Source organism: Phacochoerus africanus, chromosome 2, assembly GCF_016906955.1.
Source record: "Phacochoerus africanus isolate WHEZ1 chromosome 2, ROS_Pafr_v1, whole genome shotgun sequence".
Lineage (NCBI taxonomy): Eukaryota > Metazoa > Chordata > Mammalia > Artiodactyla > Suidae > Phacochoerus > Phacochoerus africanus.
In genome coordinates this window covers 106112901-106140884 of record NC_062545.1, presented here as the reverse complement: position 1 = coordinate 106140884, position 27984 = coordinate 106112901, and the positions used below count along the sequence as shown (strand labels likewise).

At 37.4% G+C, this 27984-nt stretch overlaps 1 protein-coding gene across 1 annotated transcript; it reads right to left on the bottom strand.

Annotated features, from left to right (window-relative positions):
* Positions 1–201: 201 nt before the first annotated feature.
* LOC125120745 (cell wall protein DAN4-like) lies at positions 202–27522 on the bottom strand. The gene is made up of 3 exons (XM_047769185.1): positions 27436–27522; positions 5522–5686; positions 202–2882 (listed from the first exon to the last, which is right to left on the bottom strand). Exons 1-3 carry the CDS (start codon positions 27520–27522, stop codon positions 1716–1718), a joined length of 1419 nt encoding a protein of 472 aa, XP_047625141.1. The 3' UTR covers positions 202–1715.
* Between the last annotated feature and the right edge of the window lie 462 nt (positions 27523–27984).

Genomic DNA, 27984 nt, shown 5'->3' with positions numbered 1-27984 from the left:
ATGTAATAAGTAAACATACCTAATACACTCTTACAATATAGAATGAATTTTCCCTACTATATATGGAATTCATGTATTAGAGACTAAAATTTTGGAATATTCACATGTAATAACTTTTTATTTAATCGTTAACACTTTTCAAACACAAGAAAATGGACTGGACTTACTTCGTCTGAAAATTGTATTATCTAAAACCTCACAAAGTAGAGACTATCCACATTAAATGATCAGGTCTAATATACAGTTGTGTTAAATCTAAATATTGTTTGGGGATGAAATTATCATTTTCATGACAACTGAAATAGATATTAGATAATCTTGTTTTAGAAGTGATTTTGGTAATTGTTTAGTTATATGCTCATAGTTACTGAAATTGAAATCACCTATGGTATAAATAGAAGGTATAGTTTCTGGGGTGGGAGTCATGAGAATGAATATTAGGATTTAATTTGCAAGCATCCTAACTGTAGTTCCAATGGAAGGGATCATTATGAACTTCCCATTTCTGTTGAGTGTGTGTTACGTAGTGACGTACTGGATATACCATAAACAGAGGAAGCATAGAGTCAGGTGACAAAGTAATGGATAGCTTTGAATAACATACAGTAAAAGTCACAGAGCTTATAGATTCAGTATTGGAGGATTTGGTGAGGTCTGTAGGTGTGGTAGTTTGTACAGTAGAAATGGTGGTGTTGTAGAAATGGTAGAGAGAGTATAGGATTAAATGATGTGGTGGTCCCTATCACAAAGTCTCCATAGAAGTTAAGTGTTAACATATATTGTTGATGCAATGTCGTTGTGGCTATGGATTCATCTGAAGAGGAAGTGAAATTGCTAACTATATTGAGACAGTAAATCACTTAGCTATGTTTGAATTTCCTATTAACAGGTATTGTTGTTTCTATTACAAGATTTTGAAGATAATTTCAGTTGAGGTCATGATGGTATTGTGCATAAAAGTCAGGTGAGTTGGTAGCATCTTTGTTGACTTTATTTTTACTTTAGGAGGTGACAAAATGAGTTGAAGATGATGGGTATATTATGCCAAAATATGGACTAGATTCATTCACTGAAATGAAGGTAGGTATTGCAGTAGTGCAAATTCAGTGGAAAAGAAGGTAGTAGTGTCTGGAGACAGTGTTAACCTAATTCTATAGGTGCATTTAAAATGAAAAATTTCATAATTGAGGCCAAGTTGTTGAATGTTTTATATAGTTGGAGCTTCAGTTGAGAGAGAGGGGTTACCACTGTGGAACAGAAGGGCTTGAACTTGTATTATAATACAGTAATAGTAGATTCAAAAAAGTAATCATGGTCACAGATTCAGTTAAATTGAACCAGATAGCCGTGGCGATGAATACAATTCAAAGGGTATTTACAATTGACTTCGATTGAGAAAAAACACTTGAGTTACAGTGGTAGGTTCAGGTTACAGAATGGTCCTAAATGTTATGGTAGTTGGTGCAATCGAAGTGGTAGGAACTTTGGTAGTTGGGGGTTCAGTAGAAGTGGGAGAAGCAGTAGTGGTAAGCTGTTGCAGTTGCAGCTGGTGGTTGTTGTGGTAGCTGAAATACTGGAAGTGGTGGCAACTATGGTGGTAATAGTTTAGGTAGAATTGGGAGAAACTGTAGTGATAGATGCTGCAGTTGTAGCCTCAGAGGTACTGCTGGTGGTTGTTGTGGTACTGGGTGCAGGTGAAGTAGTAACAACAATGGTTATAGGTCAGGTAAACTGGTGGTCATAGGTGCAGAAGCAATAGTGCTGGCTGTTGCGGTTGTAGCCTCAGGGGTAGTGCTAACAGTTGTGGTGGCTGGTGCACTTGAAGTAGTGGCAACTGTGGTGGCTGAAGGTTCAGGAGAAGTAGGAGAAGCAGTGGTGGTGGCTATTGCAGTTGTAGCCTCGGGGGTAGTGCTGGCAGTTATTGGGGTGGTTGGCAGAGCTGATGTGGTGGCAACTGTGGTTGTGGTAGGTTGGGTAGAAGTGGGAGAAGCAGTGGTGGTGACTGCTGCAGTTGTAGCTTCAGGGGTAGTGCTAACAGTTGTGGTGGCTGGTGCAGTTGAAGTAGTGGCAAGTGTAGTGGTAGTAGGTTGTGTAGGAGTCGGGGAAGCAGTAGTGGTGGCTGTTGTGGTTGTAGCTTCAGGGGTAGTGCTAACAGCTGTGGTCACTGGTGCAGTTGAAGTAGTAGCAACTGTGGTGGCTGTAGGTTCAGAAGAAGTGGGAGAAGCAGTGGTGGTAGCTGTTGCAGTTGTAGCCTCAGGGGTAGTGCTAGCAGCTGTTGTAGCTGACACAGTTGAAGTGGTGGCAACTGTAGTGGCTGTAGGTTCAGAAGAAGTGGGGGAAGCAGTGGTGGCGGCACTTGTGGTTGAAGCCTCAGGGGTAGTGCTGGCAGTTGTTGTGGTAGTTGGCACAATTGAACTGGTGGGAACTGTGGTAGTTGTAGGTTCAGTAGAAATGGGAGGAGCAGCAGTGGTTTTCATGGTTGTGGCCCTGGTGGTCATGCTACCCGTGTTTGTTGTAGTTGGTTCAGATGAAGTGATGGCTGCTGCTACTGTACTTTTTGTTGATTCCATCGGTGTTACACTGGTATTTTCTGTTGAAGTGCTAGCAGTGTTTGTAGTAATGGGGGTGGAGATGGATGTTGTGGCAGACTCTATTGTGGCAGCAAGCGTAGTTTCAGAACTAGCAGATGAGGTTGTTGCAGTTGTTGATGAGGTTGTCCCATGGCTTTCAGGAAGTTGGATAACAATGGAAGCATTATTATTTTTCCCATTATACACTAAACACACTATGAGTACTCCAATTGCTGTTGTTATCACACAAGCTAAGAGACAAACCAGGAATATTCTCCACAGAGACCAGCCACTGAAGAAATACCGTGTCACCTGGCAAGGATTTAAGTAAAATTATAAAGTTGAAACCAAATTTTACAAGTAAAATTAATGCCATTAATAATCCTTTTATAATAGACTACTTCAGTGAAAGAATATATAGACATAAAATAGCTTAATAACCTGTGATAATAAATATTGACATAGTTACACATACATGTATACATTCTTTTTTCTCACAGTAGAAAAAATAATGTATTGGGGAAATAAAAAAAAAGAAAGAAAAAAGAAAAAAAAAGAAAAGAAATACTGACATAAATTTAAGTTTTCATTTAAAGACTTGGTTCTCGTACTAGGAATAAAGAAGTTTTCACTGATATCTCTGCTTTCTTTTTATATGTCTGTATTTAACATTAAAACATATATAATAAAAAACACTTTTTTCCTCCCTCTATCAGAAGAATTATCTATAGATGTGTAGCTCACTGCTGTATAGTGATTTGAGGGACTCAAAAGATCATCTGATTAAATTTTCCCCTTTTTGGCCCATCAACTATCAGAAATGTGTCTGCTTTGTAGCCTTCCATTTTAAATGCATTAATTAATAGTTAATCAAATATTCTATATAACTCTTCATAGAGGTTAGTATTTGACAGCATAAAATTTGGAGTTGAAAACATTTGCTGAAATCCAGCTTCTGCTGCTACCAGCTCTTTTCCTTGGATAAGATGCCTTACCTCTTTGATCCTATTCTTTCGTCCATCAAAATATATGTGATAAGATTAAAATAGAGATGAATTTTAGTAAAATTACTTTGTAAGCTCTCTCTGTCTCTGTCTCTCTTCCTCTATCTATTTATCTATAATTTGTTATTGTAGAGGAAATATCGTATATTATAAAACATGTTAGCCTTGAAATCAGGTCTTTAATTTGTATTCCGTACCATTAATATTCTGAGCAAGTTTAACTTGCCTGATTCTCAACATACCTTATATTAAAAGTGGGGTTAATAATATCTACCTCAAACTGCCACTGAGAAAAATAGAATAAGAAACATCCTCCAAATTAGATTTCTGCAAAAGGCAGTGCATTATAGTAATTAAGGGCATGAGGATTGAAATCCAACAGATTTAGATTTAAATTTTAAATTCACCTTTTACTGGATAACGACATTTGAAAATTTGAATTGTCTTGCAAAACCTTGATTCCCTTGCAATGGATAATATCATCTATTTCATAAGGTTGTTGTAAACAGTAGATAAAATAGTATGGAGAATGTTTTCCTAGCACTTTCTAAGCACTCAAAAACACTTAATTTTTCTAATTAGCTCTTTCTTATCCCTTTTCTGATGACTTAAAATGATCACTAAAGTAGCTAAAGAGTGCATATGTCTTTGGAGCATGTAGGGTAGCTCTTAGGTATCTCAAAATATGGGACACTATCTCAGATAATAACCTCCACTTGGGTGTTGAGAGTGATACTCACTAGGCAATCAGACAGTTCAAGGGCATTGAGTACCAAGGCTAAGGGAATTCAGGGCACCAACTAAGAGAGCCTGAAGACTAATACCCATGTCATCTAAGCCTTAGAAAGGAAATTAAAGGTGGAAGAGAGGAAGGACAATGCCCACAACCAAAGGCAAAATTACCCTCACTTTTTTGCTTCAATTTTTAAAAAGAGGAGCAAGATTGATAGATATTCCTCTTAACCTGACCTCAGACATGGGCTCAAGTGTGATTACTGCTGCTATCTAGCAGTGTGAATTACTGCAAACAACCTAAACCTCTAAGACTGCATTGTTTTCCATCCATAGCTGAGTAGAAGCATCTGAAATAATTTTCAGTTTGCTGGTTGGTTTGGTTTGTTTGGGGTCATCAGAGATATATTCACTAAATAATTTCCTAGCAAAGCATTCTTGCACAAAATCTCTTGTCATAAAGAGGTTATCCTCTCTTATTTTATCAAAGTCTTTCCAAACTGTCTCTATAGCAGGATAAATCAGAGAAGAAGTGTAGTCCAGAGCCAGAAGAATTGAACCAAACTGGCAGGCATTATTAGCAATGAATCAAATTCAAGTTTTCACTGGGCAGTGGGGAGTGTAATGAGAAGAAAACAGAGATCAGATCTTAAGGCAAAGAAAATAGAATAATGAGAAACAAGGTAAAGAATACAGGAAATTGCTTCTGGGCACTAAACAGTTTCTAAGTCAAGGTTGAAAACACAGAGTCAGAAACAGGAGGCTAATGGAAGGCTCACAATTAGGCTTAGAAGCAAGAAGGGAAAAGAGGGAGGCAGATCACCCACAGACTAGGGCCCCAAGGTCTTACCACACGCCTTCATCCTCCACTGAGCAAGAGTTACAATGTCAGTCATTGGCAATGTATTTGCTGTCATCACCTACTCATTTCTGCAAACAAAGGAACCTCAATCTTTGCCCTTTTTTTTGTTTTGACCCTTATAATATTTTTCCTAAACTTTATTTTTTCTTTACATCAAGATTATTAGTTCAAATGAAGAGCCCATAAATCTACCTCTTTTGCATTCCATCTCAGTGATCTGACATGTTCAAATAATGCTGTAGATTTTCAAAAGAATGATTTGAAATTGAATATTTTTCTCTAATATTAGATCAAGAGCATTTCCACATGGATTATATCATAACCCAGAGAAGAAGTATTGCCCTAAACATTACCTGACAATGTTGGAGTTCGCTGTTTGGAAATTCCAAGGGTCCAAGAGTCTCTCTGTTGGTGCAGACATCAGTTAAATTGATACCGGCATCACCAGTTACATCAAGTGGTGTTGTAAAACCACATGGTGAACTGTGAGCCTCATGGTTTCTAAGGTTCGAGAATGGCTGTATGCAGAAAAGAATGGGAGGAAAATAAGAAACTATTGTATTTTATGTCTAAAGTAATATACTTCTGACAAATATAAATCAGATTGTGACATATTACAGCATATTTGATCAAATAAGATTATTTGAAACCTGACTGAGGAATAAATAAATACATTTATTATATTTCTTCTCAAAACAAGAGAATCTAATTGGGTCATCATAAGTTACATTTAATTACTTTATATAATTATTCATGTTAAAATTCAGGCATTATCTTTTGTCTTCATCAATATTTAATGGATTTGTTAAACAGCATTAGATGGCAAACTGATGGAGGAAGATCTTATTTTAAAAAGCCCCAGATGTGGAGAAAATGGAACCTTCATACACTGTTGGTGAGAATGTAAGTTAGTGCAGCCACTGCTGTGGAAAACAGATAAGGGGACAATCAGTAAAAACTGAGAAAGTCTGAATGAAGTACAGAGTTTTTAAAATAACAATGTATCAACATTGGTTAATTAATTGTAACAAATATATCATATTAATGTAAGCTATTAATAATAGAGGGAACTAGTAAGGGAAATAGGTGAGGGAGAGTACAAGGTAAAAATTCAAGTTGCAAAATAAATGAATCATAAGCATAATATAGGCAGTGTGTGGAATATAGTCAATAACTATGTAATATCTTTGGTGATAACTTGACTTACTGTGGTGAGTATTTTGAAATGTATACAAATACCAAATCACTAATGTAATGCTATATGTAGGTCAACTATACTTCAAAAACAAACAAACACATAGAAAAAGAGATCAGAGTTGTGGTTACCAGAGGTGTGGGAACATGGAGGAGAGGGGGGACTGAATAAAGGCAGTCAAAAGGAACAAACTTCCAGTTACAAGATAAATAAGTACTAGGGAGGTAATATACAATACAATAAATATAATTAACACTGCTATATGTTATATACAAAAGTTAAGAAAGTAAATATTGAGTTATCACAAAAATTCTATATCTTTAATTTCATATCTATATAAAATGATGGATGTTCACTAACTTTATTGTGATAATCATTTAATAATGTACGTAAGTCAAATTATTATGCCAAGTATCTTAAACTTATACAGTGCTATATGTCAACTATATCTCAATAAAACTGGAAGAAAAACAGAAGAAGTTGAATGCTATGTGTATGGGAGCTCTCTGTACTATGTTTGCAATTTTCTACAAGGCTATAACTAGTTTTTAAAATGAAGTTTTCAAAATAATAACAAAGTTACATTCAGGTTCTAGTACCCAGGATTTCTAAGTCTAGTAAGACCAGAATCCATCTGTGCATATCCCATTAACTAAAATTCCTCACACCAGAATGGGTCCTGTAGCCTTAATATTATTAATACCATCCTCTGTTTTCGGTGGAACTAGGCAGTCCATGAAAGACCTGTGGAAGACAAACCATTTGGCAGTCTCTCAACATGCATTTTCTAGTTTTTATTTAATTTTTCTACTCTTAACAGATCTTATACTTCATTGGTTAAGCACAACTGACTTGTTTGAATTTGATAAAATATGTGCAGATAAATATGATAAAGACTGGAAGCTGGAAAATGTTTTGAGTACAACTATATCAACCACAGTCTTTATGGAGTAGGTAGAACAAAGGAAGAAGGGAATAGTTTGGGGAAGATATAAACAAAAGATTTCACAAACTTGCAATGAGTAGTGATCTAATACACAGAATAATGAATATAGACAACATTCTTATACTATAAGTATGTAATGTGATAACTATCACTACAGTGGCAATCATATTACAATATATAACAATATCAAAGCAGTACACTGCACGCCTTAAATTTACACAATGTTATGTGTCAAATGTATTCAATAAAAAAACCCTGAAAAACAAAGTTTTGAACTATATCTGTAGTAGTTTAATGCTTATACTTGGTGTTTGGTACATGTATGCCTATTACATGAAAGTCTTTTAAACACATGTTGAATTTTTTTAAGTAAATGAATAAAAGGTTGGGTTCAAATAAGAAAGGTTTTGGCAGTTAGGTTTTTCTTGAAGCGAGATTAACTGCAGATACAGTTTTAAGAAAAAGAAGGAGAGCAATCTGTGTTACAAACTTACGGGAGGTATAAACTGTTAAATGTAATTTGCTACAGCCAAAAAATATTATAGGCTTATCTAAATTTTTTTCTCATAGGACAATGAAAGTATTATTTAACTATACTCTCTCAATTACACTGATTAAATACCCAATCCTAAATGGTTATTAAAAATACTATTGAGGAATTCCCATTGTGGCTCAGTGGGTTAAGAACCCAGCTAGTATCCATGATGACGCTGTTCAATCTCTGGTCTTGTGTAGGCTTCAGATGAGGCTCAGATCCCGCGTTGCTGTGGCTGCAGTGTGGGCCAGCAGCTACAGCTCTAATTTGACCCCCAGCTCAAAAGCCTAGGAATTTCCATATGCCACCGTTGCCCCCCCAAAAAATGCTATTGAGGTTGCTAGTTCAATTAATCTCTAATTTCTATTAAAACAATCAGGCTAAATAGATGGGCAGATACTGGCCATTGAGCAACTATAACTAAGAATAAAAGGGGGTATATTATGAGTAAATACAGTCAAGAAGTAATATACTTGGGCACAAAAAATTCTGTTTTTCTAAAGGTACACTATCACACCAAAGAAATAAACAAGATAGCTATGCAGTGATACTAAGAGAAGATATGGTTCACACAGGCACTTTTAATGAATTTCCATCTTTTTAAACAGGTAACTTTGAAAAAATCATAAATATTTATATTCTATAAAACTTTGTGTTTCTGTGTATTATTACTATCACTATTCTTCAGGTATTCAATTTGCTTGTAGCTGATGAACTTCAGTATTTTTTGAACTTCTGTAATTAAATAAAAATTCACTGGCCAAACTTATCAGAATTGAAAATATTTAAGAGAAGGAAGATGGTGGATGACTATACTGAGATCAGAGTCTCTAAAGTTAAAATTTGAGCAGCTGGGTAGCTATAAATTATAGTTAATTAGCTCTTAGTAGAAGCCAATAATCTCCATGATATACATCTAATATGCATTAGTTATGTTCATGGAATAAAATTTTAAATTTTACACTGTAACTTAAAAGAGATTACCAATTCATGCTTAATAAAAGGGAAAAAGAGACTCCTAAATTTTAATTTTTTTATGTAGCCTTCAACTGCTTTTTAATCCATTGGTGAAAATGATTCTCAATGAAAAAAAAAGAATTTCTCTACACTATATCTAAATATCCAGATGTAAAGTGAAATAGTCAATGACAAAGATATGTGCCCTTTATTCGAAAATTCTCAGGATTGTCTGGGGAAATATTCAAGATGACAAACTCCTTACTAAAGGGACCTTTTTATCTGAGTATCTTGACACTGTAAAGATACAGCGACATGGCTGCAAGACTAGAAAAACCATGAAGAACATCTTTAGGGGAAAAGAATGCTGACCTAAAATCAAGTGAACAATTTCTCTGCCTTATAACTACCTTGTTAGTGCAGGAGAACAAAAATATTTTACCTACAGAATGTAACTGTCCATTCAAACTTATGCTGATTTCTCTCAATACATTTCCATTTGTTTCTAGCATCAAGGGCTCTAGTCAGATGCATGGTTACATAAAAGGCAGTCTCAAATCACAGAGTACTAAATTGCTTCTTCTCAAAACATAAGCAATAGTCAAATAACATTGTATATAATTGACCTCTAATATTTCACTTGAATACAATTCTTTACTAAAAAAAAAAAAAATTCACAGGCAATTACGTAGAGGCTAAGCTAAAGGACTTGCTAGATAATTTGCTTTCTAGGCCACTTACAAGATTAACTTCTGACATTCAAGAATATATGAAATCTTTGAGTTCTGACAAATCTACACATTACACTAAAAATCCAGGTTAACATAAAAATCTATACACATTTTAAAAACATGATGTGTTAATACAATCAATTGAAGGCTCATTGTACTTGAATTATGATAACTGTAGAGAATTATTTGAACAGTTTATTAAACTGTTAACCCCAAATTGCTAATATCTTAGATTAATGAGTAGTAAAATAAATTTCTCGGAGTTCCCATTATAGCTCAGTGGTAACAAACTGGACTAGTATCCCTGAGGATGAGGATTTGATCCCTAGCCTCACTCAATGGGTTAAGGATTCCCATTGAAGGATCTGGCATTGCTGTGAGCTATGGTATAGGTCGCAGACTCAGCTTGGACCTGGCGTTGCTGTGGTTATTGTGTAGGCTGTCAGCTACAGCTCAGATTTGACCCCTAGCCTGGGAACTTGCATATGCCAGGTGTGGCCCTAAAAAGACCAAAAAAAAAAAAAAATCCTCAATAATGCAGTATTGATATACAGAAAAAAAAATACAAGTTTTTTAACTAAAAAGAAACAATAGAATAGCTAAAAATTGTCTTCCACATACAATGTTGATTAAGAACTTATTTTGGGGAAGAACCAGGCTGTAATAAAAAAAATTAGAGTTGTATTATTATTGAAAACAAGACTCTGAGCTATCAGAACATACCACCATGGTTCTACCAATACTCACTGGCTGGTTTCCAGAGTGCTCAGTATTCACTATGTATTTCCCATGTTTTCTGTCCATTCTTGAAGTACCAATGTTACAAGCTTAGCTCCAGAAACATTTTTCAGCTTGTTCTTTGCCCTTTATACCTGCAACCTTGAGAAATAATTGAGTTAATACCTACTATGAGACATCAGTGCTAGTGTGGATTAGACTAAACAATAAATAATTACTCTTTACATGGGCTACACCTTAGAGGAAGAAGTGGGGTGTTAAGCAATTACACAAGGATACAAGAAAATCAATCCCACCTCTGTGATTATACCCTCAAAACTACATCATGAGGCAGCCCGCCTGGTAGAACAAAACTGCAGTTATACAATTCTTTTTTCTCTCTCCTGTCAAATCATTTCACCAAACGCTTCCTTCTAATTTCAGGAATAGCCCAAGATAGAATTCTGAAATACATGAATGTTGTTGTTGCTTCTTGACTAACCAGACAAGAACATCTCTGCCCTCTTATTGGCAAAAAAAATTTTTTTTTTTTTTTGTCTTTCTGTCTTTTCTAGTGCCGCACCCGGGGCATGTGAAGGTTCCCAGGCTAGGGGTCTAATTGGAGCTGTAGCCATCAAACTATGTCAGAGCCACAGCAATGCCAGAGTCAAGCCGCGTCTGCAACCTACACCATAGCTCACCGCAATGCTGGATCCTTAACCCACTGAGCGAGGCCAGGGATCAAACCCGCAACCTCATGGTTTCTAGTCGGATTCATTAACCACTGAGCCATGACAGGAACTCCATGGCAAAAAATTTTAGGCCTTTGTGCTCCCCTGCTCATCAAGTCTTGATCTTCTTGAGTTCCCCCTCAGTATTAGCACTTTCTCAATATATTCTCTTTCTCTGTTTCTAAAAAAAAAGTTAATCTAACTTGGTCCACACTTCCAAAAAAAATAAGTTGACTTATACTTCTCCAAGCCCCAATTCAATACAGATAGTTAATCTGATGGACAAATTTCTGGGAACATATCGACAGGGTCCCTTTCTCTTTCTATCTTGTGAGATCTATTTGGCACAATTACCCAGAAGATTAGTTCTATTTCTGCTTAAAATTCAGTAACTGGACACTTAAGTATGTGGTACTTTTCTAGCGTTTGTAAATTACACTCAAAAGCAAAGGACTTTTTTTTATCTGTAGAAATATCTTTGGCAGAATCTAAAAGACAATTGGAAAAAGTTAAGAAATCATTTTTGACCTCAAATTAAAAAGTTATCAATCAGCTCTCAACACATGTATAGAGGGAATTCCAAATTTAGTTAGTGTGGAAAGTTATTTATGAAGAATGATGCTTAAGTAACCTAAAAGTTTAAAAATACCTCTTCAGTTGTAATTTGTCCATAGATAATTTCTTACAAATAAAGCAACAAAGTACTTACACTTCTTTTGATGAAAATGTCTTATGTAGTACTTTTTAACTGGCCAAATATCTATTAGTTTTCAAAGATAAGAATTATCTGAATATAGAGCTGCAAGAGGTCTGAGAAGTCTCATAGTTCAGTCCTGTCATTTTTTTTTTCATGTATAATGATTTTTATTTTTTTCCATTATAGCTGGTCTACAGTGTTCTGTCAATTTTCTACTGCACAGCAGGGTGACCCAGTTACAAATACATGTATACATACTTTTTTCTCGCATTATCATGCTCCATCATAAGTGACTAGACATAGTTCCCAATGCTACATGGCAGGATCTCATTGCTTACCCATTCCAAAGGTAACAGTCTGCATCTATTAACACCAGACTCCCAGTCCATCCCTCTCCCTCCCTCCCCATCCCTGGCAACCACAAGTCTGTTCTCCAAGTCCATGAGTTTCTTTTCTGTGGAAAGGTTCATTTGTGCCATATATTAGATTCTAGATATAAGTGATATCATATGGCATTTGTATGTCTTTCTGACTTACTTCACTTAGTATGAGAGTCTCTAGCAAATGGCATTACTTTGTTCTTTTTTATGGCTGAGTCATATTCCATTGTTTATATATACACCACATCTTCTTAATCCATTCATCTGTTGATGGACATTTAGGTTGTCTCCATGTCTTGGCTATTGCAAATAGTGCTGCAATGAACATGCGGGTGCATGTGTCTTTTTTAAGAAAAGTTTTGTCCGGATATATGCCCAAGAGTGGGGTTGCTGGGTCATATGGTAGTTCTATGTATAGATTTCTAAGATACCTCCATAGCGTTCTCTATAGTGGTTGTGCCAGCTTACATTTCCACCAACAGTGCAGCAGGGTTCCCTTTTCTCCACACCTCCTCCAGCATTTGTTATTTGTGAACTTATTGATGATGGCCATTCTGACTGGTGTGAGGTGGTACCTCATGGTAGTTTTGATTTGCATTTCTCTAGTAATCAATAATATTAGCATTTTTTCATGTGCTTGTACATAAAATGGGGAAAAGACAGTCTTTGCAGCAAGTGTTACTGAGAAAACTGGACAGCTGCATGTAAATCAATGAAACTGGAACACACTCTCACACCATGCACAAAAAGAAACTCAAAATGGCTTAAAGACTTAAATGTAAGACAAGACACCATCGAACTCCTAGAAGAGAACAAAGGCAAAACACTCTCTGATATCAATCTTACAAATGTTTTCTCAGGTCAGTCTCCCAAAGCAACAGAAATAAAAGCAAAAATAAATCAATTTCACCTAATCAAACTGACAAGCTTTTGCATAGCAAAGGAAACCATAAAAAAAGAGACAATTTATAGAATGAGAGAAAATAGGTTCAAACAATGCAACAGACAAGGACTTAATCTCTAAAATATAAAAACAACATATAACTCAACAACAAAAAAGCCCTGTCATTTTAAGGGTGAGGAAACTTGTGTCCAAAGAGGAGAAGTGATCAAATCAGTTGTGTGGGGAACCCAGTTTTCTTCCTGTCTAATACTCTCTCTATAATTAGCTTATTAATAATGACTTTGTAGAAAGATGGACAGCCTAGTAGGAAGTCACACAAAGGTCCTCTTGAAAACAAAGTAAAACAAATATTTCAAAGACCTAGATTTAGAAAGGATCCTAAATACGATGCCTGTTATAGACCTGGAGTCATCTGAGACTTACTGAACCAGAATTTTAGCAGCAGGGTCTGGGAGCTTGACTTTTCTGGCCGAAAGTCAAGTAATATTTATTCAAACAATGTTTGAGGAATATTTTACTAAATAATGATTCCAAGGGTGTTTATGGAGTGTCTTCATATCCTGAGGGAAGAAAACTGTGTGTGTAAAGAAACCTGAATTTTCTTAAATTAAAAAATGAGTAAATTTTTAAATTGCTTCTTCCTTCATTAAGCACTATTGAGTTTACTATATCCAAGCATTGTGCAAGATGCTGAGTGCTCAGTGGTGAACAAAAGAGCAAAAATTCCTGCTCTTTTGTGGTAAAGCACATACTCGTTATACATCAAAACTTTTTTTTTTTATCATATCTAAAGTTCTCTCACATATGCCTCCTTTAGCTAAAAGTTTCCATTGGAGTCCACAGAAGCAAAGTAAAACAGTCTTGGGATCTACAGAACATAAAAGGCATGAAAAAGCTAGGAAAGGGATTTGTTCTAAGAAGAGACAACAATTCACCCCTCCATAATGAAACTAAGGCAATGAAACTATGGCTTCTGTGACAGTATAAGTAGAGTGATCATATATTTTATCACTCCAAACCGAAAATACTTCTGAGAACAAAAGAAAGCAGTATTAACAATTAATTTTACAGAAGCAACAGGATCCCATGCAAACCAAGACATCTAGTCACTTAGCTATAAGGAACCCATGTGAGTTAGGATATTCACTAGTACTGACCATGACCACTGGATAAGTCAATAAATTTAAAATCAATTTAATATGTCTCGTGAACAAATTTCATTTGAATAGAATACATATTTTACTTGAGCTTTTAAAATATCTAGCATGGCTTTATGGTACTAAGACATATTTAAATTCTGCCCTGGGGTTCCATAACCACTGAGTTGGTAAAATTCCATAGTGTATACCATAAGTCACTGGCAAAATAAAATCAAAGTCTCACCCTCACTATCCTTAACTGATGAACTGTTATAAGAGCCAAAGTAAGAATAAAAAATTAAATAGCTGTAAAAGAAATTTTCAGTAAAATTGAAACTTTATTTTCTAAAGAACACTGTGCTTTTTCCACATCTCAGACCAATAGAGTGAAGCACACCTGGATTACTACAACACAAAAAGAAATATAGGTAACTCTCATTGGAATGCTGAATATCTCCCAGAAAAAGCTCGTTGATATCTGCAGAATTTTAAGCCAAAAAAAAAAAAAAATCTAGAAGTCTATATTAATTGGAGTGGTTGACAGACCTTTAACAACTGGCAATTTTTTTAGCCAAAAGAATGTAGAGCCCATTAAAATATCATTTGTTATAAAATGAAATACGCTGTACTCTTAAAGATTACAACAAAAACAATTTATTGATAAAGTTACCCACCTCAAATACCTCCATGACTGAAATTTCACCATGATCTGATACTAATCAAAACACTTCTGTATTTTTGCTTTGGTCTTTCTGTGTGGTGACAACTAACATGACAGCTCCAGCTCTGTCATCTTTAGCAAATTTTTTAGGCCAGGACATTATTACAGTTCATTATGTTGGGTTGAGTGATTAAAACGATACCAAACAGACAGACAGAAGATTTCAAAGGCTTCAGTACAGTATTTAGATCTGTATTTCCTATTAATTTAAACTTGATAAGATAATCATTCAAAATACAAAGAAGTTGTAAAACAAATGTTTAGGTATGAAGTCAAAATCAAACCAATGCAATGAACATGCAAAAAAATGATCAAGCGAGAGAGTGAACAAACTAAAACCATCTGCATATTTGAGAATCTACCTCTCTTGCCCTTCCCAAAAAAACCATAAAAATTTAAATAAATTAAGAGGTTATTTTTCCTTCACGTAAAGAGAAAGCTACAGGAGAGATAAGAAAACAAGTTTTGGGAGTTCCCATCGTGGCACAGTGGTTAACGAATCCGACTAGGAACCATAAGGTTGCAAGTTCGATCCCTGGCCTTGCTCACTGGGTTAAGGATCCAGCGTTGCTGTGAGCTGTGGTGTAGGTTGCAGACAAGGCTCAGATCCCGAGTTGCTGTGGTTCTGGCATAGGCCGGTGGCTACAGCTCCGATTAGACCCCTGGCTTGGGAACCTCCATATGCTGCGGGAACAGCCCAGGAAATGGCAAAAAGACAAAAAAAAAAAAGAAAGAAAGAAAGAAAGAAAACAAGTTTTGTCCCTTGTTGAAAAATGCCACACTAAATGGGTGCTGTTCTACCCCGTGGTTTCTGACTCAGCCATATTTTGTCATTAATACTACTGACATTTCTTGTGAAGGGGTGCCTTTCTAGTACATACCACACTGATCATATCTAATCCTCCTAATACCTTCCTGAATTAAGTAGCATTACCTCATTTTCCTGATGAAATACTAAATAATTTAGTGATATTTCATGAATTTCAAGATAAGTCTGTGGCTCTGCATTCATTCACGCAAAAACTAGTTATTAAATGCTTACTACATTCACTGTGGCACTTCAAATGCTGAGAAAATTTTGGGAGATAAAGGAGAGGGAAAATATTTAGAGACAATCTCTATGGATAGAAAAATATTTTTAAAAAACCTAGATATTCTTGGGATATACCTTAGGATATATCAAGACAGCATGTTTGTTTTCCAGCAGCAAGAAAGGAGTGTCATTAATGCCCAAAGCAGACTTGCCTACCAGGGAAAGGATGCTGAAATTTAGACCCAAATTACATTAGAGTCTTTGAAATTCCCATGCAGAAGGAAAGAGTTACAAGACTGAATCTCTGTCTGGCATTCAGGAAAACAATGAGTATGAGATAATCCAAAGTAAAATATCAAGGCTTCCCCATAGATGCAATTCAATTAGAGAATGATCAGAAGTTTGAGCATTCATTGTCATCTGTCTTGATTTGCCTACAGGAATCAGGGCTCTAGCACCTGGGTAGATGAGACCCTAGTTCTAAGGGATGGGACAAGGCTACCAGCCCTATTCATGAACCCAAGGAAAACAAGCTAATTCTAGAATAGGACCTCAGAAAGGAGATTCAGGGGGATCTCTAGACCTACAGAATGCATCATAGAGAAAGGACTTTGACTTGTAAACTCCACTATCATAATTTGGGTCTCAAATCAAGGACAGCATTAAATGTTGGGAGTTCCTATTGTGGCTCAGCATGTTAAGAACCCAGCATCATCTCTGTGAGGATGCAGGTTCAATCCCTGGCCTTGATCAGTGGGTTAAGGATCTGGCATTGCTGCAAGCTGCAGTGTAGCCCACAGATGCTGCTTGGATTCCACGTTGTTGTGGCTGTGATATAGGTCAGCAGCTGCAGGTCTGATTCGACCCCTAGCTCGGGAACTTCCAAATGCTGCAGAAGTGGCCCTAAAAAGAAAAATGTTGATGAGCTCTGATGCCCAGACCACAATGAAAGTAGTATCAGTCATACAAGCTCTTCCAATACATGATAGAATTACACTTTCTGTCTTCCTCTATTTCTTTTCAGTCTCCTTGAGGTCAAGTTTATTCTGGCCAGAACAGTCAGTAGAAGAGAGGCATATCACTTTGAGGCTGGAGCATTTAAGGTTGAGACAGGTCAAAAGTCATGGTTAATGGCAATGTTCCACAAAGAGGCCAGGTTCCATTAGCCTGAGTCTTTGTTGTCATAAGCCATTATAATACGCATGCTATTTGTTACTGCAGCAAAACCTAACGTATCCTGAATAAAGCAGGCCTCCAAGTGGTCAGCACTGGATTGTTATATCTCATCTCAAGGGTGAACTATTAGGTACATTAGGGCATAGTAGATGATTTAAGACCCCAGGACCCTAGTGTTAGAAACTGAGCTTTAACTATCTGGTCTGTCTCACTTACAGTAGCTCTGGAATTTGGTCAGGACAGAAGCTGCTGTGAGATGCTGGAGTAGACTCAATTAGGAGGAATGTGGTAAAACTGACAATAAACATGCAGAGAATGATATTCAAAATACACATAAAGCAGAGTTCTCTTCTGGCGCAGGTTAAGGAACCGGTGTCGCTGCAGTGGCTTGGATTGCTGCTGTGGTATAGGTTTGATCCTTGGCCTCAGAACTTCCATATGCCATGGGTGTGACAAAAAAAAAAAAATACGCATAAAGCAAAGGCAGTGACTAATGCAGATCAGTCACTGAAGGCTTCTTAGAAGTATGAATCTTGAACAAGATCTTAAGTGATAATGGAGGTTGGCAAAAAGAAGTGAAGGTGTACATCATAACTGAAGAAAGCCTTTGAGAGACAAGCAAAGTGGGGAAAAACAATCTGTGTTGTGAGGGAGACTCTGGAAAACAGCCTGATAATGGAGAAGAACTAAAGACATGAGACTTCTTACTGATTGCCAGGCTCTGTATTAAAGACTCTCATACATATCTCTTCCTTTGGTAACTACAGTAGCTGCATCATTAGCCTACCCAGTCTACTCTCCTCCAAGGACATAGAGTGATTCTTAAATGCCAATCACATCATGCCAAATCCTGCTCAGTACTCTAAAGGATTCCCACTGCATATAGGAAGAAATCGCAAATCTTTAAAAAGGCAAAAAAGATCCTGCAAGTTCTAACTGCACCTACTCTAAAACCTTACATTGCATCACTACTCCCCACTCTCACCACCCTTCAAACATGTTCTTCTGGGAGTTTCCATTGTGGTTCAGTAGGTTAAGAACCCAACTAGTATCCATGAGGATGTGGGTTTGATTCCTGGCCGCACTCAGTAGGTTAAGGCTCAGATATGGCTCAGATCTGGTGTTGCTGTGGCTGTGGCATAGGCTGACAGCTGCAGTTCTGATTCTATCCCTAGCCTGGGAACTTCCATATGTCACAGGTGTGGCCCTAAAAAAAAAAGAAGAAAAAACCCATAGTCTCATTTCTACCCATCTGTGGCAGACAAAATAATGACCCACTAAAGATGGCCAAATCCTAATCCCCATGAATTTGTTAGGTTACATGACAAAATGGAAATTAAGGTTATAGATACAATTGAGATGGCTAATCAGCTAACCTTGAAGTAGGAAGATTATCCAGGTGGGTCCAGTGTAATCACAGAATCTTTAAAAGCAGAAGAATAAGACAGAAGTGAGTCAGAAAAAGAGATGTGATAGGCGTTCCCATTGCAGCTCAGTGGTTAATGAACCCGACTAGTAACCATGAGGTTGCGGTTTCAATCCCTGGCCTCGCTCAGTGGGTTGGGGATCTGGCATTGCTGTGAGCTATGATGTAGAGTGTAGACCGAAGATGTGGCTCAGATCCCAAGTTGCTGTGGCTGTGGCATAGGCCCGCGGCTACAGCTCCAATTCGCCCCCTTGCCTGGGAACCTCCACATGCTGTGGGTGCGGCCCTAAAAAGACAAAAAAAAAAAAAAAGACAAAAAAAAAGAGAGAGAGAGATGCGACAATGAAAATAATGGAGAAATGTAGTTTTGGTGACTTGGAAGAGGAGGAAGGGGGCCACAAGCCAAGGACTGCAGATAGATTCTAGAAGCTGGATAAAGCAAGAAAGCAGGCTCTCTGCTAAAGCCTCCAGAACATAGCCTTGACAGTACCTTGATTTTAACCCAGGGAGACCCATGTTGGACTTCTGACTTTCAGGACAGTACAATAATAAAATTGTGCTTTTTTTAAACCACAAAGTTTTTAGTATTTCTTATAATGCTCATTGAAAACAAATACACATCGTTTCAGTTTAAATCTCCCCTTCTGATTTAAATTTATCACTCTACTTTTATAATCTTCCTAGCACTGTGCTCTTTCTTAGTACTTATCATAGTTGATAGATGGATGGATGGATAGATAGATAGAGCATGGTTGTCTGTTTAATATATATCATCCCTCTTGAACTCGAATTTCCACAATGACAGAGACTGTGCAGTTTTTAGCATCACTGTATCCCCAGCATCTGGCACAGTGCTCTGCTGGAGGTCAGCCCTTAATAAGGATTTACTGAATAAATACTTAGAAGAATTCCACATGACCAAAATGCATTTTACAGGTAGAAAAGGAGATAAAAAGAAAACTGAAGTTCAGAGAGGTTGGGTAATTTACTTAAGGTACACAGCAACTATGTTACAGATTTGGAAATTGAACACCAGAGATATGATCCTGAGACTCAGGTGACCCCTGTATAGGTCTGTGGCTGGGTCATTCATGTTCCATTTCTTAACAAACCTCTGGAGGAAACTCATATTGAGTTATTTTCTCTCGGTGTGCAATTCTTTCTTCAATAGCTCATGCCTTGAAAGTAGCTATAAGGAATTTTGCAGCTCACACTCAACATCCTCCAGAATTGACTGAGACCTACTGACTACAGCATCTAAACTTGAGCCAAAACTCATTGAGGCAAAAAAAAAAAAAAAAAATCCCATGTGTATTCAAAAATAAAAGAACATTTGAATACAGGACAACAAAGAATCTTAGTCTCTAATTTTCACCTTTGAGTGAAAGGATGAAGGTCAGAGATTCATTGTGTCTATATATATAGTGGAATTTTACTGTTAGTTTACAAACTTCACATTTTAGACTTCAGACAATTCACAGAAGTGAGTTTAGTTTTCAATCCAGTATCTGGTACAGTGACCAGGACAAGAACTTAATAAATGATCGATGAAAAAATGCTCTCATTTTTTTGTGTGTACCTTCCCCCCCCAGATTTATTGAGATATAATTGGCATATAATATTGTATAAATTTAAGGTGTACAATGTGATGATTGATATACATACACATTATGAAATGTTTACCACAGAAAGGTTAGTCCACATATTCTTCACCTCACATAATTCTCACTCTGTTGTTGTTGTTAGGAAAGAATATTAAAGGTCTACTCTTGCAGCATTTTTCAAATATACAATACAACATTGTTAACTAGTCACTATGCTCTACATTAGCCCAGAAATTTATTCACCTTATAGCTGTAAGCTTTTACCCTTTCAGATGTTTTTACCCAACATCTTCTGATTTACCCACCCCTGGCAACTACCATTCTACACTGTTTCTATGAGTTTGAAATTTTCAGATTCTACATGAAGTGAAATTAGACAGTATTCTAACAACAATTAGGCAGTGATGCTGTATTGCCAGCTTTGCCATGACCTTTCAGGACTATGCAATACACACTAATCCATTCATTCATGCATCCAGCAAGTATTCACTTAGATTTATTCTGTGCCAGGCCTGTGTTAGCACTTCATAAGCATTTTACCATTAAATCTTCATGATTACATTTACAAGTGGGTGAATACTAGTGACCCTATTTCACTCATAAGAAAACTGAGCTTCAGAAGTGTAAGTAACTTGCCTAAAGTCACACAACCAGTGGGTAACTGAGCCTCAGTTTTCTGGAAACTACTCTTTTTTCAAATCCCAGGTTGACTGTCACCCCTTAGGCACAGTCTCTCCACATGGCCTCAGGCAGAGTCCCCTGCCTGCTCCTTCCCCTCAGTCTTGTCTCTAAATGACTCTCAAGTCAAGGATTTGTAATTATTTTCCCATATCTCTTTCAGAAATTTGAGCTTCTTAAGGAAAAGAATGATAGAGAAATCTTTTTTTTTGGGGGGGGTATGTTTTCACCATTATCTCTTAGGTAAAAAATTAGGAAATTAAACAAAGATGAAAAGAACTTGATGTCCACAAGGTCATAAGGTCATAATGTATAATGGAGGACATTTTCCTCTCTCTCATTTTTGATGATAACAATTTAGGCTTAAAGAACATGTGAAAATTGGGAGTTCCCATCGTGGCGCAGTGGTTAATGAATCCGACTAGGAACCATGAGGTTGCGGGTTCGGTCCCTGCCCTTGCTCAGTGGGTTAACGATCTGGCGTTGCCGTGAGCTGTGGTGTAGGTTGTAGACGCGGCTCGGATCCCGCGTTGCTGTGGCTCTGGCGTAGGCCAGTGGCTACAGCTCCGATTCGACCCCTAGCCTGGGAACCTCCATATGCCGCGGGAGTGGCCCAAAGAAATAGCACAAAAAAAAAAAAAAAAAAAAGAACATGTGAAAATTAATTCAATTAAATAAGAAAGTCTTCCTCACCAGGCTCAATATTGAATGACCCATGGCCATGTCTTCTCTTCTCTAGGTGTCAGGCCCCATGTAAGTGCTGCCTCACTCAAAGTCCAGCCCACTCACAGGGCCAGGCCATCCTGCTTCAAAGTCCCCATTGACCAAAGACACCTTGTGTCTTTACACTTTGTCCAGGTAACTGCACTCACCGTAAAATCCAGGTCAGCCACACAAAAGGACCTTGCTCCAGGGATTAAGGGAGGAGCTGTGGAGAGATGAAAATCCAGCATGTAAGAATTACCTGGTTTGGGTGTTCAGGTTGTTGGTCCTGGAATAAGGGCTCAGTCTTTTAGTGGCTTCAAGGCCCTGGATCTAAAATCCATGAAGCCATCCTTATCCCATGATGCTCAGAGTCTGACATCTTTCCATCAAAGAAGCCCTCCTGCACCACTCCTGAAGTAGGGGGAAAAAAAGGCATCTGTATCCCAAACTTAAGAAAAGAGAGTCATTCACTTATATTTATTTAACAAACACTTAAATAGTACTTAGTAAGTCCTAGGCAATTTTTCTAACCACTTTATGAACATTAGCTCATTTAATTCTCAGAACAATCCCAGCAGATATTTTCCTGATTTCACAGACAAGGCACCATTTTTGAGGCATAGAGAGGTTAAGCAACTGGTCAGGGTCATACAGCTAGGAAGCAACAGAGCCAAAATATATACCTAAGCAGTTTGGCTTCAGAGTCCATTCTTTTAACCACTACACCATGCTGCCTCATATTTTAAAACAGCATAATATTTTCATGCTAAAATAATGTCCCAAATCCTGAAACACTAGCAACAATTTTAACAATCTTTTAAATCTAGCCAGTTCTCCAGAGTGTTTCCTGCAGCAGCTACCAGGGCCACCTTGCCAACAATCTATCCCCCACTCAGCTAACATGTTGCTTCCTAAACTTCAAGGTCTGTCCCTTAGCAACAGCTTTTTATTTCCTGATGGACTACTGAGTTCTGACTCCTCCTGTCTGGCTTTCAAACCCAGTGGTCTCATCTCTCACCTGTTCAATTGTGTTTGTTTCTCATGACCTCCCTCTCCTACAACGTGTATCTTTCGGCCAAATCAATCTGCTCAGTGCCTGGAGATCATCCCAGAGGGACTTCCTCAAAAGTCTCAACTTCAAGTTTCCTTCCACTTGAATTCCACCTCTGAGCCAGGGTCAGAGTTTTCAATTATGCACAAATGAACTCTGACTTGAACTGTTCACTCCTGCTTCTTTCAAATGTGTATCCTGCATTGAGCCTCAAACTGAACTGTCCAGAGATCAGATCTCTTTGTGTTTCTCAGTTCCTTTGCTCTCCCTACTCCTCCTTGCTATTCCCAAGTACTTATTTCTTTTCTTCTAACATAGGTGCAGAGGACAAGTTAATCTTGCTTATCAATTCACAGCACATCATCATTGATCCTGGCATGGCTCTCATTCTATTCACCTTTATCTCTACATCTTGATCTCATTCTCCTCCATCTCATATGTTTAATGTGTCCCCCGCTTTTTTTTTCTGGCCCATCCTGCAGCTTGTGGAAGTTCCCAGGCCAGGGATCAAATCCTCGCCACAGTTGTGGCAATTCCAGATCCTTAACCCACTGCACCAAAAGGGAACTTCTTAATGTGTTTTTTTATGAATGGTTTTGCAAAATGAGTATGATTGTCTTAGATTCTTGCTGTTTTCACTGTGCACTCAAGACCCATTGATAGTGCACTTGGTACATTAACTGCTGTTTGTGCAGCCACTTCATTGGCCCATCTACTCTCCCACCTGGACATTCAGGCTGTCCTCAGCTTCTGGTCACTACAAACAATGTTGCAATAAATACCTTGTACAAGTCCCTTGATGGATCCAAGGAAAAACATCTTTGGTATACATATAGCTAGAAGCAGAATTGCTGAGGCAGAGATTTGTATGTCCTTAATTCAACCAAGTAGTGCCAGATTCTCTCAAGAATCACTGCTATGCCTACCAGCACTTACCCAGTTTTGTATTTACCACCAGTGGCAATAGGCCTTTATATTCTGGGTGTGTAATACCTGGAGAAACACCTCAGGAACTTTGAAATAAAACCAATGCTGGAGCCCCACCCAGTACATTTATATCCAAATCTCTTAGGGTAGGGCCTGGGTATTGGGTTTTGTTTGTTTGCTTGTTTTATCTTCCCAAGTGATTCTAAAGCACAGCCAGGATTGGGTTACCTTACTGTTTTAATTTGCCATTTTCTCTGTTTACTTGTGTTTTTGAGTACTTCTTTATATCCTTGTTAACATTCGGGTTTCTTCTTCAGTAAAATTGTTCTCCAGTGCATTTGCATAGTTAAAGTAGGTTTAAATGATAATGAGGTACAGGTTTGTACAGGCTGTACCTTCAGACAGTGCTTTCTTGGCCAGTTGGTCTGCCCTGGCTGACTGACCAGGGCCAGCCACTTGGAGATGTGCCTCACAGCTATTACGGTAGAAGCTCTGCTGTCATCACTGACTGGCAATGGATGAGAGACAGTTACTGTCCCCACCCAGGCATGTCACAGAGTTCTGTAATTAGCTGCTGGGCCAGCTTTGCAGCTAGAATTCTGGGTGTCCACAAGTGAGCTGGCAAAGGCAAAGGTATTATCTTCATTCATGTTGCCAGCAGCTAAGCCTGATAGCTTGGGGCTTTGAAGGTGCTTAACATCTGAGACTGGGTCTGGGAACATGCTCAAAGATTCAGAATCAGGTTGTACTTCATGGAGGCAGTGCAGGTAAGCAAGATTCACGTCTTTGTTCTCTACCTGTACTCTTAAGGAAGTGTACTAAGGGCTCTAGCTCTGTTATTCACTGATGCCAAGAAACTGCAAGGGTCTACAGTGATGTTTGAGACCTGTCCCCAAATGACCACAACCTTTTTTAAGTTAACAATTCAAACTACAATTTGACTCACATAATTATGTATCAATTACAGTGAATGTGGGATGTGGATACATTTTAATGTAATATGAGGTAGAGTGGAAACACCAGGAGCATGAATGCTTCTGGGATAATAAGGTCTTCAATGGTCCGAGAAAACCAGTGAGCCTAAGAAAGGATCAGAGTGGCACTTAAGCATCAAGTTGTCTATGTCTCTGGAACCAATTTGTCGATTAAAGAGATATAAATTTTAATAACATCAGTCCTGTAAGCCAGCATGGGTCTCTTGGCTTCATATCAGAATTACATGGAGAGCTTTTAAAACTTCCACTATTGGTGCTGCTTCCCACCCCAGCTATATAATTATCTCTGGACATGGTACTCAAGAATCAGGATAGTTTTAACTCCCAGGTGATTTCAATAAGAAGCAAGTTTGACAAGTGCTAAATTCGAGAATGCTTTCATCTTTTTCTCTCCTTGCTCTTAAACTTCACCAGAACCCAGCTATGAGATGAAGGATCTTATGAGAGTCAAAGACAAAATGGACCCCAGTTAAGCAATGTTTCTACAGGGAAGTTGTTCTTCTAAAATAGTTTGCTGGATCATCTGGACTGTTAATTACTGAGAATATTGAAAGCACTAGGGTGACAATGTTTTGATTCAGGATTTTTTTTCTGATGTGTCAGAGCTGGAAATACATGACTCCAAATTCACAATGGCAAATACAAGAAGAGTTCAAGATGTCAGCAAGCATGGACATGAAGCCAACAATTCCACAGATTCACAGGGGACTGAAAAATGAGACTGTTCCCTAAAGTGCAGCCTCTCTGTCTCAGTCCTCAATCTGAACTTTGGAATTAGAAGTTGAATTTTCTCATCTTTGAATCTTTTGAACATGAGGTGTGGGACAGAATATACATGAGCAATCAACATTCTTCCCTTGAGGCTTACGTTAGAAATCACCCACAAGACAATTTTTCTTCACCAAGATAAATACTGGTTGAGAAAAATGGTTTTGTTCTAAATATAATTTAAACATTACCAAAATTTTGCATTATACTCATGTGCAAATTTCAGAATCTTAAATTTCAAACCCTTAAAACCAAATTCAATAACATTGTCATTTCTCAAATTAATAATGAGGTTGTAAGTTTCTTGTTCAACAATTTCGTCTTGGAAAAGGAAAATCAATACAATCAAAATCAGTCCTGAATTTGCCAATGATTCCTCCCAGTTATGAACATTAGTCTGTGTTCGATATTAAGCTGTGGCAAGTATTGCTATTCGATCAGTAATTTCCATTCACTACACAAAGTTAATCAAAATGGAAGAAGATAACTAGGTCAGTCTCCCAAAGCAATAGAAATAAAAACAAAAATAAACAAATGGAACCTAATCAAACTTACAAGCTTTTGCATTGCAAAGGAAACCATAAAAAAAGACAACCCTAGAGAATGTGAGAAAATATTTACAAATGATGTAACCTAAAAGGGCTTATTCTCCAAAATATACAAACAACTCATACAATTCAACAGCAAAAAACCAAACAACTCAATCAAAAAACAGGCAGGAGACCTAGATAGACATTTCTCCAAAGAAGACATATGGATGGCTAGAAGGCACATAAAAAATGCTCAACATCACTAATTACTGAAGAAATATAAATCAAAACTGCAATGAGGTACCACCTCACACCAGTCAGAATGGCCATCATTAGTAAGCCTACACATAACAAACACTGAAGAGGATGTGGAGAAAAGGGCACCCTCCTATACTGTTAGTGAGAATGTAAATTGGTACAACCGCTGTGGAAAACAGTTTGGAGTTTCCTCAGAAAACTAAATATAGAATTACCATATTATCCAGTAATCCCATTCCTGGGCATATATCTGGACAAAACTTTCATTGAAAAGATAAATGCAACCCTATGTTCATTGCAGCACTATTCATAATAGCCAAGACATAGAAATAACCTAAATGTCCATGGACAGATGAACGGATTAAGAAGATGTGGTATATATACACAATAGAATACTACTCAGCCATAAAAAGACAAAATAATGCCATTTGAAGCAACATGGATGGAACTACAGATTCTCATACTAAGTGAAGTAAGTCAGAAAGAGAAAAGCAAATACTGTATGATATCACATATCTAGAATCTAATATATGGCAAAAATGAACCTATCTACAGAAAAGAAACAAACTCATGGACATGGAGAACAGACTTGTGGTTGGCAAGGGAAAGGGGGGAGGAAGTGGGATGGACTGGGAGTTTGGGGTTAGTAGATGCAAACTATTACCTTTAGGATTGATAAGCAATGGGGTCCTACTGTAAGCATAGGGAACTATATCCAATCTCTTGGAATAGACCATAATGGAAGATAATATAAGAAAAGGAATGTATATACATATATGACTGGGTCACTTTGCTATATAGCAGAAATCGGCACAGCATTGTAAATCAAATATAATTAAATTTTTTTAACTTTTTAAAAAATGAAAGAAGATAAAACTTGTCCAGGCTTTTAAAAATATTTTATTTTCTGAATCAAATTCTCTCTTAAGTTTTATATGCAAAAATTCCAATTAACTATTTTCTTATACTGAGTTTGGGGTAAAAGTTAAAATTATGGAGCTTACATATTCATAAGCAATAACTCATGTTGACTGAGACTTTAAAAAAATCTTAAAATCTATAGCACACCTTTTTTTTTTTTTTTTTTTTGCCATGCCTATGACACGTAGAAGTTCCCAGGCCAGGGATCAAACCCATGTCCCACGAGCAACTCAAGCCACTGCAGTGACAACACCAAATTCTTAATTCACTGTGCCACAGGAAAATTCCTATAACACACCCTTAATAAGTAAATTTGGTTGTCTAATATACTGTAATTTATTACCATCATGTTCTAAAATTTATACAAAAGTTATTATCCAAAGTTATTTCTAGCACATAGCTATATTTAAATACAGTATGCATAATGGGAGATGATAATTTAGAATGAATGAATGGGCTGTGCCATAGTGGGCCAGCTGGTCCTGAAAGTAGAACTGAATTTTCATGCCTCCTTTGCATCTGGATTCACTGACAGGCAGTACCTTCTGCCCCACTGTTTTGTCTTCCTCTTTGTCCCCTAAACTGTCTCTATTCCAGTCAACTTGGAGGAAATCTTTTTCTGTTGCCATTACCTCTTTTACCAATTTGCTGGATGACAGAGTCAGGACAGGACTTCACCTGTGATCTGCTTGGAAGGGTGATGTGCCCAGATGCCTGGAAGAACAGGAACAATCCTCAGTTACTCTGCTCCATAGGACGCCAGCTGACCCAAAATTCACCCAAATTCCAGCAGTCCACACCCTTTCTCTGACATCCTCTTGAACATATGAAATGCAGTTTCTGTTCCATCAGCACATTTTCTCCTTTGTTTTCTGTGTTACTAACAAAACTTTTTTCTTGCTGCAGCTCTGAACTGCTTCTTACTAAAAGAAATAAAATCTTTCTATGGGTGATTTTTTTTTCGTTCCTGATATGTATAGCCTTTGTTTTATTGCCAAGTTTTTTCTGAGATGAAGTGAGTCATTTCAGAAATCTCAGGTTATGGTTGATACTTGCTCTTATTATTATAACACTTTTTTGTCACAAACTTT

Coding starts and splice junctions, on each gene's coding strand:
- LOC125120745 (XM_047769185.1), bottom strand. CDS start 27,522: ATGGCAACAGAAAAAGATTTCCTCCAAGTTGACTGGAATAGAGACAGT. Junction 5,687..27,435: donor ACAAAACAGTGGGGCAGAAG/GTACTGCCTGTC, acceptor TTCTGCATACAG/CCATTCTCGAACCTTAGAAA. Junction 2,883..5,521: donor GCGAACTCCAACATTGTCAG/GTAATGTTTAGG, acceptor AATCCTTGCCAG/GTGACACGGTATTTCTTCAG.